The sequence below is a fragment of the Eucalyptus grandis genome, chromosome 6 (assembly GCF_016545825.1).
Source record: "Eucalyptus grandis isolate ANBG69807.140 chromosome 6, ASM1654582v1, whole genome shotgun sequence".
Classification (NCBI taxonomy): Eukaryota; Viridiplantae; Streptophyta; class Magnoliopsida; order Myrtales; family Myrtaceae; genus Eucalyptus; species Eucalyptus grandis.
In genome coordinates this window covers 26,400,849-26,416,656 of record NC_052617.1, presented here as the reverse complement: position 1 = coordinate 26,416,656, position 15,808 = coordinate 26,400,849, and the positions used below count along the sequence as shown (strand labels likewise).

The 15,808-nt window shown below is 41.5% G+C and overlaps 3 protein-coding genes across 7 annotated transcripts; 2 read left to right on the top strand and 1 right to left on the bottom strand.

Annotated features, from left to right (window-relative positions):
• Nucleotides 1-1,314: 1,314 nt before the first annotated feature.
• On the top strand, nt 1,315-4,598 carry LOC104449102 (E3 ubiquitin-protein ligase At4g11680). Of its 3 annotated transcripts, none has more exons than XM_010063127.3 (4): nt 1,315-2,033; nt 2,355-2,813; nt 3,297-3,678; nt 4,109-4,598. In XM_010063127.3, exons 1-4 carry the CDS (start codon nt 2,014-2,016, stop codon nt 4,253-4,255), a joined length of 1,008 nt encoding a protein of 335 aa, XP_010061429.2. In that variant the 5' UTR covers nt 1,315-2,013; the 3' UTR covers nt 4,256-4,598. The 3 variants fall into 3 exon arrangements, with proteins under 3 accessions (XP_010061429.2, XP_010061428.2, XP_039171699.1); XM_039315765.1 differs by having other exon boundaries at nt 1,320-2,033; nt 2,344-2,813; XM_010063126.3 differs by having other exon boundaries at nt 1,315-2,813.
• A 166-nt stretch (nt 4,599-4,764) lies between these two features.
• On the top strand, nt 4,765-6,116 carry LOC104449100. Its single transcript, XM_010063121.3, has 3 exons — nt 4,765-5,103; nt 5,212-5,281; nt 5,529-6,116. The coding sequence occupies exons 1-3, from the start codon at nt 4,847-4,849 to the stop codon at nt 5,622-5,624; spliced, it is 423 nt and encodes a 140-aa protein (XP_010061423.1). The 5' UTR covers nt 4,765-4,846; the 3' UTR covers nt 5,625-6,116.
• A 349-nt stretch (nt 6,117-6,465) lies between these two features.
• LOC104449101 lies at nt 6,466-13,303 on the bottom strand. Of its 3 annotated transcripts, none has more exons than XM_010063123.2 (12): nt 12,974-13,302; nt 11,601-11,693; nt 11,341-11,371; nt 10,958-11,076; nt 9,957-10,584; nt 9,771-9,861; nt 8,349-9,658; nt 7,869-7,948; nt 7,683-7,778; nt 7,531-7,604; nt 7,197-7,326; nt 6,466-6,803 (listed from the first exon to the last, which is right to left on the bottom strand). In XM_010063123.2, the coding sequence occupies exons 2-12, from the start codon at nt 11,631-11,633 to the stop codon at nt 6,720-6,722; spliced, it is 2,676 nt and encodes an 891-aa protein (XP_010061425.2). In that variant the 5' UTR covers nt 11,634-11,693; nt 12,974-13,302; the 3' UTR covers nt 6,466-6,719. The 3 variants fall into 3 exon arrangements, with proteins under 3 accessions (XP_010061425.2, XP_010061427.2, XP_010061424.2); XM_010063125.3 differs by having other exon boundaries at nt 11,277-11,371; nt 12,974-13,301; XM_010063122.3 differs by lacking the exon at nt 11,341-11,371 and having other exon boundaries at nt 12,974-13,303.
• Nucleotides 13,304-15,808: the final 2,505 nt, after the last annotated feature.

Below are 15,808 nucleotides of genomic sequence, written 5' to 3'. Positions count from 1 at the left end.
CTCGCATTGATTTATCTTATTATTCTAGAATGAAGGAAGTTTCAAAAGTCTAAAAAAACAATTTGTTTGAATGTTGACTGGATCGATTTGAAATTAGAAAAAATTTCCTCATGCACCTCAGTTATCAAGGTTTCTTGGCCGGTGTATTTGATTATTCAGTTAAGTGTGTGGATTCTTAACTAGATTCGAGCATCTTTAGGAATCTTTCCTTCAGAACCATATTTAACTTTTTGTGTTATTATTATTATTATTATTATTATTATTATTATTATTATTATTATTTAGAACCATATTTAAGTTTTTATTATTAAGACCCTTACGAAAAATGAATGATTTAGAAAATATTTTTCTAAAAATAATAGCTCAAATCATTTACAAAAATAAGTGAATAATAATTATTTTCATCGTTCATGATAATGTTAAGCTATAATTGTTATCGATAATTTTTTTTTCATAAAATTTATTATTTAAATAATTTTTTTTAAGAAATTTTTTTTTTTTTTTTTTTTTGCCAAACAAACAAAACCTAAGAAATATTATGTTTTCCTTTGAGTACGCTGGATATAATCAATCACTTTCTTCACGACCGTGAATAAGGATAGAAATTAGGATCATGTCTTGTTTCCCTGATAAGGATGCAACGTAATCACAAGAAAACTAATGAAATTAATGCCCCACGAAAATTACCATCTTCATGTGTTTTCGTAGGTGGATCATAAGAACAGCGTGTCAAAAACTTCTGTCCGTATCCGTTTCGAACTTGCACATGATTTGCGAAGTTTCCGAGACTTAAAACGCTGGCATCGCTGCCAATAAATTTTGATTCCACTTCATGAGATCCAAAATTCACGACTTTCTAACCCTCACGCGATAAACGCAAGTCCATAACTACGGAAAGCAAGATCTCTGATTGAAGCGCACGCCTGGCCCATTTCAGAAGCGGACAATATCGGCACCAGCCATTCGGGAACGGATCACTCCTAGTTCGTCGTCAGAAAGCGACGTAAAATTAAAAGGATAATATCCTCAAAAAAAAAAAAAAAAATTCCCTTTTTGTGCTCTGGTTACGGTTCTCCGAAGTGAGACAAGCCACCGCTCATTGACAAGGGCCAACGTACCCTCCGCAGCGGCAATAATGGTGTGATAGCGTTATGGCCTTCATGCAAAGCAACACATTCACGCATAAAATACGAAGCAGAGGGACCTTTCCATTTTGCCACTTATTTCAATTGGGAAAAGAGTGGAGAGCTTGGATTAGGTGGCCAAACTCTAACCATTTACACGCACAACCTCAAACCGTCACTGTGCCGGCCACATTACGAAAGTCCCTTTAACCTTAAACTCCCAGAAATTAGCAAATGAATATGTAAAATTTTGTGTATGAAAAGATTCGAATTCAGGACCTCTGATATTATGTAAGAATTTTATGGGACCATAGCGAAGGAGAGCATGTATGTTTTTCTTAAATTGCGTTGAAAGAAATGGGATGAGTTGCACTGTTCAACCAGCTTTGCTTTTTATTTTAATGGACAGTTTTGCAGTTGAAGAAGAGAGGTAGACCCGGTAGAGCTTTAAGGTTCTTCTAAGCTCTCCCTTGCTTGCTCGATAAACAAAGGGAGAGGGGGAGGCCAAAAACCAGAGAGGGAAGTTAGGCCAACGGTTAGCTTTCTCTGATTCGCTTTGAATCAAAGAAAGGTTTCTTTTCTTCTTTCTTTCTTTTTTTCTGCTTTGGGTATTCTACGGTTTGATTCTTGGTCACCATCTGAGACTCACCCAACTTCACCTTCCTGTCATCTTCTCCGCACCCGACAACATCGCCCCCTCTCCTGCTCCTGTATTCTGTTGCAGTTGCTGTCTATATACTCTTGTCATCTCACACGGTTCATGTTCATATTTGCCGCACACCCACATAAAAGATATGCTCTGTCATTGAAGGGTTGTGCTCTGAAGGGATAGTTTTGGCGTTCTCGGTTGAATTATGGCGGACGGGAAGCTTGCAGCTGCTTGAATTTCATGGTATTCATGTTTTTAAGGTACTGACTGTTTTCTTGGAAGTTTATGTAACGCCCCTGAATTCGAATTGGAAGAAACGGGAATTTCTTGTCTACTAGTGCTCGGGAGCAACTTTCATGATTGCAGTCCTATAAACGTGGTGGAGATTGGCCTGTTCTCCTTGTAGTCTGTAGTCGTAAGTAATCCTGTTTATGGAAAAAGAAAAAGCGATCCTTTAGTTGTCTGTGAGCAGAGGAGTGTTGGCCTATTCTTGGTTTTCTGAAGCTTGTTTGTTTCCTAAATTCACTCGTTTCGCGCCCGATGAATACTCGATATTTTTTCCCACCGGAGTCGTTATGCAGTTCCAGCATCGGCGCCACGTTCTCTTCGAGTTCATCAGCCACAAATGATCGGGCGGTGATAGGGTCCCGGAACCGGGCTCCCCGCGTTCCGCCTTCATTTTTGGTTAGGATGGCTATGAGAATATCTCGAGCAAGATGGTTCACTTTCTTAAGGAGAGTTTTCCACTACCAGAACGGGTCGAGGTCGGATCTCGGGTCGAATCCGTTCAATTCGAGCACCTGGATGGTGCTCGAGCTCACGGCCTTGATGGTTCAGATAAGCATAACTTCTTTCACCCTGGCCATCTCAAGGAGCGAGAAGCCGGTCTGGCCTATGAGGATATGGATCATGGGTTACGACATAGGGTGCATGCTCAGCGTGCTGCTGCTCTATGGTCGCTACAGGTATCTTTTTTTGGCTCAGGGAGATGGCTTTGGCATCTCGGATTTGGAGCAGCAAAGAGGCGGTGAAGATTCCAGGTACCTTTTTCTCACTTCTTTTACTTTTATTTTTCGTTCTTTTAGCATAGATTAGATGCTATAGACTGTCATAACCTGATGTTGCTTAGAGTGGAGGATTGATGAATCATTTTGATTCTGAGACTCCTAGGGTGCACAAATGGTCTTCGTTCAATCTTACCCCGGAATTTGGATCAGGCATCAAAAAGTAAACAAAAGTGAAATAATCTCTAGCTGGGGCAATGGATTCTTCGTCGACTTATCCAATTCAACACACTGGTTTAATCTTGCACTGCTATAGTTCAAGTTTATTTCTAGGTGTCCACCCAATTAAGTTTGAGATTTTGTTTGGTCCCAGATAGATCTGACTTGTAGGAAGATGGATTCTTCTGATATATTAGACTGTCCCATAGATGGCGAAGCGGGTTAGATATATCTTACAAAGTTAGTTTGTGGTTTTTTATACAGATTCTCATTGTGTAAATGTCGATTTTGTTGGTGCAGGAGTGTGCATCTGATGAACAAATGTCGGACTTCGTTAGAGCTGTTCTTTGCGATATGGTTTGTGATGGGTAATGTTTGGGTGTTCGATTCTCGGTTCGGATCGTTCCAACGCGCACCAAAGCTTCACATGCTTTGTATCTCTCTGCTTGCTTGGAACGCTGTCAGCTACTCTTTCCCATTCCTGCTATTTCTCCTGCTATGCTGCTTTGTGCCACTCATGAGCACCTTCCTCGGATACAACATGAATGTGGCTTCGGTTGAGAGAGGAGCATCTGATGATCAGATTTCTAGGCTACCTAGCTGGAAATATAAGCAAGTGGACAACAATTTAGGGCTCAGCGATGACTCAAACCACAATTTGGTCCCGGCAAATGAAGACAAAGTAAGTAGGCTAACTATAGATGGTGTACAAAATTACTGCTTCTATACTTTGCATATCCTTTTGATTCTTGGTTAAATTACATGGACGTGCTATTTCTTCGTAAGACACTGTTTGGCCCCTTAATGTATTGTATCTGTCTGTATATTTCACCGGATGCAGATCAAGTCCACTCTTTCACCCATGAATGTTGTAACTCACTGCTTCATTATCTGAAGAAATGTTTAATTCAAAGAGGGTGAAAAGAATGAAGTGATAAGTACATTTGACAATTGGAAAAGTGTAGGTGTTCCATAAGGACTATGCTTTGCGTATAATTCAACTCAACCACAGGGGTCGATTTAAAATTTGAAGCATGAAGTTAGATGTCAGACAGTTCTTCAAGAATCAATATCGACTTATGTGAGTCTGCAATTTCTTTCTCTCGCTGCAGGAATGCTGTATATGTCTGTCCAAGTACAAGGAGAGAGAAGAAGTTCGGCAGCTGCCGTGTTCGCATATGTTCCACCAGAAGTGCGTCGATCAATGGCTGAGGATCACATCTTGCTGTCCTCTATGTAAGAAAGAACTTGAGAGATAGGAATGCGATCTGCGAGAGCTGGAATTCCTTCTCCAATATGCTGGGTTTCCATTTCTTCGGTTTGGCGTGATTTGTAATTATTGAGGAGGTGGCCTACTGAGTGAGCTACTTTGCTTGTATATTCAAGCTCACCAGTGACCACAAGCATACTCAAATTTGCATTCTTTTCTCCGTTTTTACTTACAATAGTAGAGGGTGAAGCTTTGGGGTCTTTGCCTACAAAGGGGTTAGGACTTGGCAAGTCCTATTAGACGCCTGCAACTCATATTAACATGATGTACATGTTTTTGGTACAGCAATAAACAAGTTACTGAAAAAGAAGAAGAATGAAACTATGCTGATATACTTGCGTCAAAGTCTCTAGCACAGGATCTTCTTCCTCCTTTTTAAGAGTCCTATTTCAGCATCATCTTTCCTTGAAAGACCAGGCTCCTGTTTTTTAGTGGCCCTTTAAAGGTTCAAACCCAAGAAACTATAAATTGAATCCTACATGTCACTCCTCCTGTTTCTGTTGCTGGTTTGAAGTAATATAGAGACTTTCGAGGATGAACCTAGCTGGCCATTCTTTACGAGAGTGTAATACCGTGTGGCATGCGCGTTTCGCAAACTCTCTTTAAGATACAATGGCCGGGCACCGCTGGAGGATGGCGGTCTTTGATTGGGCCTCTCAGCCTATGGACAGGTGTTAGTATCGAAAAACCGGGCCTTCTTTGCTATTCCTGTTGGATCCCCCGAAAGAGGGAACGTGAAATATGCAGTAAAATTCTGGTTTTAGTTGCATCTGCCGATTATTCTGGTGCTACAAATGCGCAACGGCAGAACGGCAGAAGGGCGAAAACACAATCGAGGTAGTTGGAAGATCCTTGAGAGAGAGAGAGAGAGAGAGAATTGCATTGTTCATCAGTTTTGTCCACATTCTCTTACTCTCTCCAATCCTTCCATTGTTGCTGCTGCAGCACCAGAGGAAGGTACCTTCAATTGGCAGCTCCAAGAAACATTACTGCTGATCTGAGATCAGATTTTAAGGTAAGCTGGTTTAACATTTTATTCTTTTATGGGGAAGAAAATTGGGATATGGTCGTCGTTGCTCTCTTATTCTACAAGAATTCGCAATTAGTTAAGCCATCAAAGGATCCAAATGTTTCTGTTAGATCAGATCAGGTCCTGTACAAGCCATCTTTTCTAGGATTTGAGTGAGTAATGAAACTATTCACGATGTTGGTTTCCATGAATTAGGAAATGAAACGGTAGTTAACTATGTACTTGATTACAGAGAGCAAGCCTATGGCTGGGGGAGAGGTCCTCAAACCACCCAAGATTGAGGAAAAGCAGCCGGAGCGCAAGATATCGGTGCCAAGGATCACGGTAGAGGAGATGCGGAAGCATTCGCCGCTGATGTTGTCACCGCGGGGACAAGGGGACGGCTCGGGCAAGCCATTGAGCAGTCGGATGAACTGCCTCTGCTCCCCCACGACCCACGCTGGCTCGTTCCGGTGCCGGTTCCACCGCAACACCGGCATCCCCCGAGGCCACTCCATCGGCTCAAACCTAAATTACTTGGCCGCAAAGTCGGGCAGCATCAGCGACTCCCTCCAGGCTCAGTAGCCTCCAGAGATCGGCAGGACGGGGCAAGTCACATCGATGAACCCACGATTTTTTCTGGGTTCTAGTAGGATACCTGCATGGCAGTGCATCCCCAACTCATGGTGTGTACTTGGCAAAATTGCGAAAGGCGAATTTCCTTCAACTTGCTACTGCATGAACTAAGCTATTGTCAATTCCATTAACGGGGCCACTATCATCGGTCTCTTGGCAATAACTTCTACCTCTACAATAATGTAAATATCTGTTCTTGCTACAATCTTGTTATTTCTGTCTCACTGATGTTGGTTCAGACCTTCCGCGTCGGTTGACGAGTCATCGTTCTCTTTCAAGTGCATATGGGGTACAATTCATTCTTCCGAATAAGCACGTGCGCCACTGTTATCGCAATGTATTCGGGAGATCATTTTGCACAGGATCAACACCTGTGGAACTTGCGGAATCGCAGTTCCGGCCTGCGCAACCTAGTAATCAGTAACACCCTGGAGAGCAAGATTGTTAATAATTCTCCGACGGATTTACTATGCTCTTACTATGCTCCGAGGTCCTAGTGATGCTCCTCAGATTTTGCAAACGACCGAGTCATACAGAGAAAGTTCTCGGCCAAGTAACGCATAGGATCGAGGTAAGGATTCAATTAACCTGGCTAAGGGCAAAGCTAATACAACTATTCTCTCCTCCGCCTCTAAATATATGTACAATCATAATTATAGGCAGGGGACGATAATAATTATAAAAAGAAAAAAAAAGTTCAACACAGCCAAAAAAATTCGAACCGGAGGATAAACCTCAATTCTTCCACTTTTTGGCATCATATTGATCTTGGCAAGCAATTTTGTTGGCTCGATCTTGAACATTAGCGTCATTTCGTTGGCCTGGTCCAGGTTGTCTCCGAGGTGATCAAGTTTCCGTAGTAAACCTGCTTTGAGGATTCATCCCAGTATGCCTGTAAAGACGATAAATGAGCAACTAGAACTGATAGTTACGAGAAGCAGGGGAGAGAAGCAAATAAAGATCAAAATTTACGAAAACAATTTCACTTTTCTCAAATAAACGTAGTGGGCGATTCTCAACACAAGAGTATGGATTCCTCGGGAAAAAAGTGGAGAAGAATGACTCATTCTCGAGCCCTAATGATTGATGAAATACCAAACTGGTGACTTTAACACCCAAATTCCAGAAACAGGATGTTTGCTGCACCCCAAAATAAAGATCAAAGCCCCTCATTGGACTATATGGATAAATCAGAGCTGCCAATTAAACGGGTCCAACTCCTCACCATTACTTTCTAGCCAAACAATTAGAACCTACTGCAGAAAGACAGACCCAAGAAACTTACCTGCCATCCAGACGGCAGACTTCTAGAAAGTTCTACAAGACTTGGTTGCTGGTTTCCATCGTTTGATTGCTCTTGATTCTGTACAGCTTCCCTGGCAGCTTGAGCTCTCTTGCGCTTAACTCTCTCACGCCTGTGACAGAGCAACACAATTCACACAGAATCCAACAATGAGAGACAAAACCAGGATCATCCTTCATGACCTAGAGCTGCTATTTTCCATTCAATATCATCTACAAAGAGGGGAGGTAAAGAAGGGAGGAAGTTCAGAAAAAAAAAAAAAAAAAAAAAAGAAGGGAGGAAGTGGAGAGAGGGTTAAGAAATTATGAAACAATACCAATCACCCCCCAGTGGCTGAAAATTAGCATTCTCTTTGGCCTCTCCACTGGCAATTTGCTGCGCACGCCATTCCTGCAATTTAAAAAATGATAAATGCCATCAGAAAGAACAAAAGCACAACCACTTCTTTATGCAGAATCATCTGTATACCTCTATTTCCCTTTGACGCTTCTTCTCTAAAAGTGCAAGAGCAGTTTTAGCTTCATCTTCATCATCTTCCTGTAATTCTTCTTTGGCAGCCTTCCACTGAGAAAATTCACAAACAGAATCAGGAATAAGTGTACAGAGAAGCAAGCAAACCAAGTTAAACAACTACCCAATATGATGAGAAAGTACCTTATCCACCAAACTGGAGACTTTCTTATTAGACCTCAAAGATGGAGCAACAGCAACAGTCCTTTTTTTACTACGCAAAACTGATCAACGGGAAAGAAAAATCTTGAGTCATGAGTCTATCAAATGATTGCATTATAAGAAGATAGCCTTAGCCTTCTAACCACTCAATGAGTTTTGGGAAGTTAGAATAAGAAAATTGAGCATTTTTCCTTAGAATATAAAACGACAATCAAAGAGAGATATAACCATGCAATGTAAAGAGAATTCACGAGATACTTGACAAAACGTCAAAAGTTGAAACTTGACATGCCCAGCCAATTAAACGAGGGCTGGCCATAGAGTCTGGGCAGTAAAAATAGTAAAGCAATTAACACTCAGTCTCTCACACAATTCAATTTTCATCTTTCTGAGAAATTACATAAATCAAAACGAGGCATTAACTATTCAAGCCTGGCCTAAGTTAGGATCCAATGGAAATACCTTTTGACTGAACCTTTGAAATGGCTGATGAGGCAACAGGAGCTGCAGATGCAGCAGCAGTGTTTATTGATGGAGCAGAAATATTATTTTTCTCGGACATGGTTGCAGAAGCTTCTATGGCAGATGAAGTAGAGGGGACATCAGAAGTTTCATTTTCACTTCGACTGCCAACAACTGAAGACGCAACACCTGACAGTGGTATTGAGCTGGAACTTGTCTCTGCAAGGGTGTGAGCAGATCCAAGCTCATCTGAGGTGGTGCTATAACTATAATTGAGAGAATTGGGCTGGCTTTGAAATTGGGAGGTATTCACTATACCAACACCAGGTGCAGCTGGTACTGCTCCATCTTGGGTGCTGTAATATGCTACCGACTCAACAGGGTTAACAATGATAGAAGCAGTAGTGCTTGGAAGAGGTACATAGGAAACTGATCCATGCGGTAAAACAACTTGGCATCCTTCAGCATGTCCATAGAAGCCATTTTGTCCATAATACTCATAATTAGTGTTAGCATAAGTTAAAGGGTATTGCTCAGTGTAGGAACTAGGCTGCTCAACTTCAGTATAAGGTGCCGGTGGAGCATAAGATGGTTCAGGAGGCTCGTCTGGAGGAGGTGGAGGTATCTGTTCAGCATCTGGAGGTGGCGGGGGAATGAATTCCTCATCTGGGGGAGGTGGAATAAAATACTGATCTTCTGAGGGAACAGATGAGGCCTCAGGAGGTGGATCTAGTACAGATGACTTTTCTGGAACAACAGTACTTTCTACACCAATCACAGGACCCACATCTTCTACTTCCATATCAACATCCATATCAACATCTTCCTCAGCATTCACTGAAGCAGTAAGAATTGGTCCATCAGAAATAAAACCGCTATTGGCTAACTCACCATCTTCCAAGTCACCTCCCAATTGTCTGATTCCCGACTGAGAAGCAAAATGCTCATTATTTGTACCATTGTCCTGATTAACTGCACCGGGCTCGACTGCAGTGGATGCATCATTTGGAAAAGAAGCAGCAGTTTGGGATGTCAAAAAACCTCCTTCATTTGTGTTTTGATCTTCTCTAAATTCGAGCTTCATGGTTTTCTCCAATTTGCCTTCACTTGTTTCCTTAACTTCATCATTTAACATTTGGTAAACTTCATCAGTGGCAAGTTCCAGACGTTCAAGCTGCCTTTCAGAGTGCACCCAAAAGGGATGCAAAGCTACACCGTATGATGAGAGTGACTTCATATCTGAAAGTCTAATTTCAACTTCCATAACATACTTTAATATCCTCTCACGAACAAAATGAAGTTCCTTGGAGCTGACAATATCAAAGAAAGAATTTCACAATAACAAACTAGAAAAACAAGGGAATCCACCAAATTCAATAGTTTGGAGAGAGATTGAATGAAATTTAGAGAACCATTCATTACCTTTCAAGTGACTTCAACTTTTCCAACAAACACTCAGTTTGCTTGATGAGGTATGACCAATTATCAGTCCCCAAAGGATATTCTTTGCTACCTGATGAGTCATGTGCACAAGTATCAGAATAACTCCAGCAACCTATTGATTGCACAAAGGAGCATGACACACTGCTGAGATATATCTAGATTTACCTTTGTGGATATCATCTGTGTAATATGTATAATCCAGATTCTCAACATTCTGCTCTTCAGTCATCTCATCCTTTCTAGAACTATATTCGGCCAACTTCTGACTTTGAGAAGCTAAAAGTGCATCTTCAGAACCAGCACCCTTGTCTCCAAAATAAGCACAATTCCCATCTTTTCCAACCGTCATAGTTGAATTAGGATCTACCTCATGACTATCATGACCAGGATTATGGGCCGTCTCTGTGGAAGCAATGTATGTGTCTCCAGCAGAGTTCGTCATTTGAGACAAAGCTTCAGGTACTTCCCATGAAGTTTCCCCAGTGTCAACGTTCCAATAATAATACTGATTGGTCTCCTCATGAATTACTATCTTCCAACCTGAACTTACATCCCCAACAACTTGAGCATCAAAAGCTCCTGCAACATGGATTTGTTCACCAGATTCTATTTCCTTTGGCAAATCATGCGAGGCAATCGTTTCACTTTCCTTAACATCACTTTCCTCAAACTTCGGCATATCATGTACAGATGGCGAATCCCTTCCCACCTCCTCCCTCACTTTCGCAGAATCTGATTCTTCAGTCAAGTTAGCTCCTGTGTCTTCATTCTGTTTACTAGTTGATGTTTCGACCTGCATAAACAAAGCTTCCGCATTTAAAAATCATCCATTTAAGCCTGCTTCTTTTTTTAACTCAAGAAATTGCATACAGTATCTTTGTTACAACCTTGATAGGATTTTTCAAGAAATTGTATATTACTACCGAAATCAGATCTTTTCTCTCAAAAGGTGATCTTTTTATTTAAAAATAATGATACTTAATGTGGACACAAAAAAGAGAACCAATTAAACAAGCAAACACTATAAATAGAGCAAAAGTGTATTTTTGAAACTGATATCGTTTACCATTGCATAGGCAGTCGAAAATGCAAAAGCTAGAGTATTTTCACCTTCCAGCAGCTAAAACAAACAGCTGAACTAAAACTATGACAGATTCCTAACTTGCCTGGTCATTGTGAGCCACAGAACTCTCCCCAGGGGCATTAGAACTTCTCCTTGGTTCCTCCTCATTCTCATCATCACTATATTGGCCAAGTAACAGCAGAGGATTATCTTGCTGTTGACCTGCAGACAACAAATTTACATATCAATAACTCTTAAAGCATGACTTCATGTGCTAGATTGAATCAGCACAGAAAGCTAGAGGAAATTTCCATGCCCCAAAACAAGGAATAAATCAACATGAAATCATGATAGATAAAAGGGCCCAAGAGATGCAGCCATTAGGTCTGGCCGAAAGAATTAAATTGGCTTGTCATATCCACCTGTTACAGATTTAAGAAACTTGTCAGTTGTTCATGATGCAAGTGAAGCCAGAGATATACGAACCGCTGTAGCTTTCCGACCGTCTCCAATTGCGCTGAGAAAAAGAGCACGAGTAATTGAGTCATGCAAAATTTCACAGTCACAGGGCCCTGATCTGATCTGACAGTGAATTTTCCAAGACCACAGCCACCTCAAAGTCTGAGAGCAAATACTTAGGGCCATAAAATTCTAGTCTTGTAAAGTATTGTCCATATTTCCACCAAATAATGTTGATCAGTCATGTTTGCCCTACATATTCCTTTGAAGAAAACTGCGGAACCCACCTGAAGAAGATGCTGGATTGGGTAACCCATCATGATGTGTTGAATCTACATCCCCTTCAACTTCATCTTGTCCAGATGAGATACCCAAATCTCCTGAATACAAGAAAACTCACACTCATAACTGTTTACTCATTTTGGTTTCCTGTCAAACTAACTGCTTTTTTGAAAAAAATAATAATAAATAAGCAAGCCCTAGTAATTATTTAAGTAAATGAAATTTAATTAGTAGCCAAATAGTCATAGTAAAGGTAAAAAGAATGCATGAGATGTACAATTCAGGAGTTCATGCACAATTTCTACTTCTGCTTTTATGGATAAAAATGTTATGATGTTTCCCATGTAAAGTCTTGCTTCCATAAAAGCAAAATCTTAAGGAAGATTCAACTTGGAATCTCTTTGTAGACCTGAAATGAATATCAAAAGGAAAATGGATTTCAATTGCATAAAGCCATATTACTATATATTCAAGCAAGGAAACCGCATTATTCCTAATGCTGGACTGAAGGTGCCTTTAGAGAGACCTCTTTGCAAATGCATTGCAGTCCACAATAGGCGCTCAAAGCCTTTTACCAAACGCATGACTTTCTGTAGAAAATCTTTGTGGGTTGGAAGTCCATTGGCAAAGCTATGCCAAAATGGACCCTATCACTGCCTTGCATCCAAATTCATTCCCAGAATAAATATCAGCAACAGGTATATGAACATGTCAAGTGAAGGGAAAAAAGAACCATTTAACAGAATCCCCCGAAAATGCATCTAATAGAATCCCTTCATTTGCTAGGGCCTGCCATGTGAATTCATCTAGCCATTTTGCTAAATACTCATGTACCTAAGTTTCCCTTTCAACATCCATATACTGATCAAAGATGTGTCTGTGCACAGTCATCTAATTTTAACAATGTCCCAGCTCCACAAACAAGGCATATAATTTTCCTTTTACTTCTACTGGTTATAGTAACTATTTATGAAATCTCCCCCCTTGGCCCGTCATTGCGTGCGCATCAGAGAGAGAAAGAGGAAAACACAAAGAAATAACCAATCAGACAGCCAAGTCCCAACACCAAGAAACGATCAATCAGAAAGCCGAGTTCTAAAGGACTGAAAACGTAAAAACTGAGCTTCTCCGGACCAAGGCGAACTTCTCGCACGAGCCAAACATACAACTCCAATCTAAAAACAATCAGCACAACAAGCCAAAGCCCCTAATGAAACCCTCTCTTAGACCGCGGCAAAATTAACTCTCCCGATACACGACTTTGGCAAACAACATCGACAGACGCCACGCACGTCCGCGGCGATCCCCCGGCGGACGGACAGCCAAGCAATTAATCACACCGCAAGCGGAAGATGAAGCGAAGACAGGTCGCCCGTACCAGAGGGTTCCGCAAAGAGATCGAGCTTCACTCGGCGGCCGGCGTTGCTCTGAGCAGCCTTCCGACGTTCTCTCCTCTTCCCCATCCTTCCTCTCTCTCTCTCTCTCTCTCCCTCTCCCTCTCTCTCTCCCCTTTCCGCTGATTTCCTCCACAAATCGACCGTTTCCGACGGAATTCTCGCCTCGTCCTCGACGCTCCGGTCCCGCCTCCGGCGAGAGCCGCTTGATTCAGCGCGACGGTGAAGAGAAGAGAAGCTCCCGGGAGGATGGGAGATGAAGGAAGAAGAAGAAGATGAAGATGGAAGGCGGACCGACAGAGAGAACCCTCGTTGGATCATCAGTTCCGTCCGCCTCGAGTCGATGTGGGTCGGACCCCGGTTCGCGCCATAACCCATGGGCCGGGTCCATCTTTGGGCCTGACGTCAGCGATACGCCTCTCCTCGGCCCAATTCGTTTTATTTTTGCACGGGGACCTTCAGCTGGGCCGGACCGGGGACGACTCGATTGAGTGTGAATGAGGCTACATATGATATCAAATTATTTCGTGTATTGAATTTCACTTGACTGTTTACGGCTCCATTGCTTGCGCTCGGGATTTGGGAATCTACAAGATCCATTCTCTCTTTTTTCTATGATAGATGGTCAGACAACTGTTTTTGGACTGAATTTCATTTTTCTCACTTTTTTTTCCTTCTCAATTTGAATCTAGCGTGTCATTGCATTTTGACTTTTTTGAATTTCGAAACACTTGAACCTTTCATCACACACATGTACCTACACAAGGATTCATGTTATTTCTTTTTCATGATTTTCTGGAGTTTATGCAATATTTTAGATTGTGATGAAATAGCGAAACCTATTTTTTTTTACTATTGCCAAAAATTCCGTTGCTTAGACTAAAAATTGGTTTGGCTAGATATGTCATGCACTTGAATTTTATTCAATTAGTTAATTGTTACTTCGTAGATTGCGATGTGCTTTTGAATAAGTTAGAAGTGCATGCAAATGACGTTTCGGTAAACTTTAAGATACGTAATAGTTTGAGAGCAGTCAAATGAAAATCCTCAAATGTTGTCAAGCTTGAGATCAATGGGGATGAGATTCAACACTCAAATTGTATTTGGTCATTGTGAAATTATCTATATGCAAGCAAACAGTTTGCTTGTCACTTTCAACATGGGCATCTTCTGCTGAGGCATGCAAAGAAATTGATCTTTAATCCTCAAAGGTCCTTTTGACGTAGGACTTCCTTTTCTTTTTCCTTTTCTGGCCGGTCTTATACGTTCAATTTGACCGCCAAAGAGAACACTAGAAAAGGGACAAACAGGGAGACCAAAATGCTGAAATTAGGGAATGACAAGGACAGCTTACGTTGAGACGATGGGACATTGATTTGACGTGTTTAAGAAAGTGTCAAGGAGTTGATCAAGCGTAAGCCTCTAACCAAGAAAAAAGACTAAATTAGAAGGACCCAAAAAAGGGTTTGATTGAAAGGGCACACAAAACTCCAAGTTAGGGTTTAAAACAAAGGAAAAGATGGGAAGTGGGAAGCAAAAGGCAAAAGCAAAGACCAAGGAAAGTGGTCATATCATGAGATAATTTTTTCCCAATTTGCAATTTGGCTTCCTTTTCGATGGGACGTTCTAGCAATGTTATCATTGATTTCTTAGCATCAGGGCTAAATCCATCTATTTCGATTAGCCAAAAGCTAGTCACCCCGTGGGGTTTAGGTTTTAGGAGATCTGTCATGAAATCCATCCTAATTTCTTAAGTTTGTGATTCCTAATAAATTGGAGAAGAATCTAGGAACATGTGATGGGAAGATGACAATCCAAAGGCCACGTTGGGGTTGTGGGTTGACATCTAATGAGCATGGTCGAATTAACAAAGGGATTATCAAATGAGGTCATGTTGGGTGTCTATTGACTCTTCATGCACATGAATTTTGCACAGAAAGTACTCTAAAAAAGACTTCCCACGTTCTGGTCATCACCATTAGGTAGTGGGTAAAGCATACCCTAAGTTGGTCTAAGTTGGTGTATATTGGATGGACATTTACACCTGAAGGAGCTCACGGAGCGTTAATCGACTAGTTATATCTTGCCTTCGAGAAGAGCAAAAGGTCTCGGTCTCGGCTTCCTTTCAGAGTCGCCATTGGTCCATCGCGAATTCTAACTGAATTGCTTGCCCACCGGCCAGGCTAAATAGGCATGCTTGATCTGATGCACGAAAAGGCGATGCCACCGGATCCCTGTGCCAAGCCAAAACATAAGCTGGGATGAATAAACAATTCGGAGCCGGTGGGACATTGTCTCTTCCACTCTAAGGCTAGGGGTTTAATCTAATATTCTCTTGGCTTTCTTGTAGCCTTTAGTGGCCAAAAGCTACTGGACAGCATGATCAGATCTGGATCCGATTGACCTAGCAATGTTGAAAGGCTCTGAAACATCATTTTCCTTCCCTGCATATGCAATTCACCACTCCATTTCATTCCACATGCACACACAGCACACACACACATAAACAAACTGAAGCTGATCTGCATTATTGCTCTTAAACAATTACTAAAATGGGAACTTTAGTCCTTCACTCAAACAATGACTCTTCAGATCTGTAAAGTCCCCATCTTTCCCCAACAAAACAATGTGAAAACATTCAAAAGGACTCTCTAGTGAGACCCAGTTTGCCAATCCGAGACTTGATCGCATTCCCTCCCTTCTGTCTGATTTTTACTGCTCTAATTCAATTTCATCAGCTGCCGGTAACAGCAGACTTTGGCGAGATCTGTCTCGAGTCATACGAGGTTATGGATCACTTCAGACTGTCTGTTTTAGCA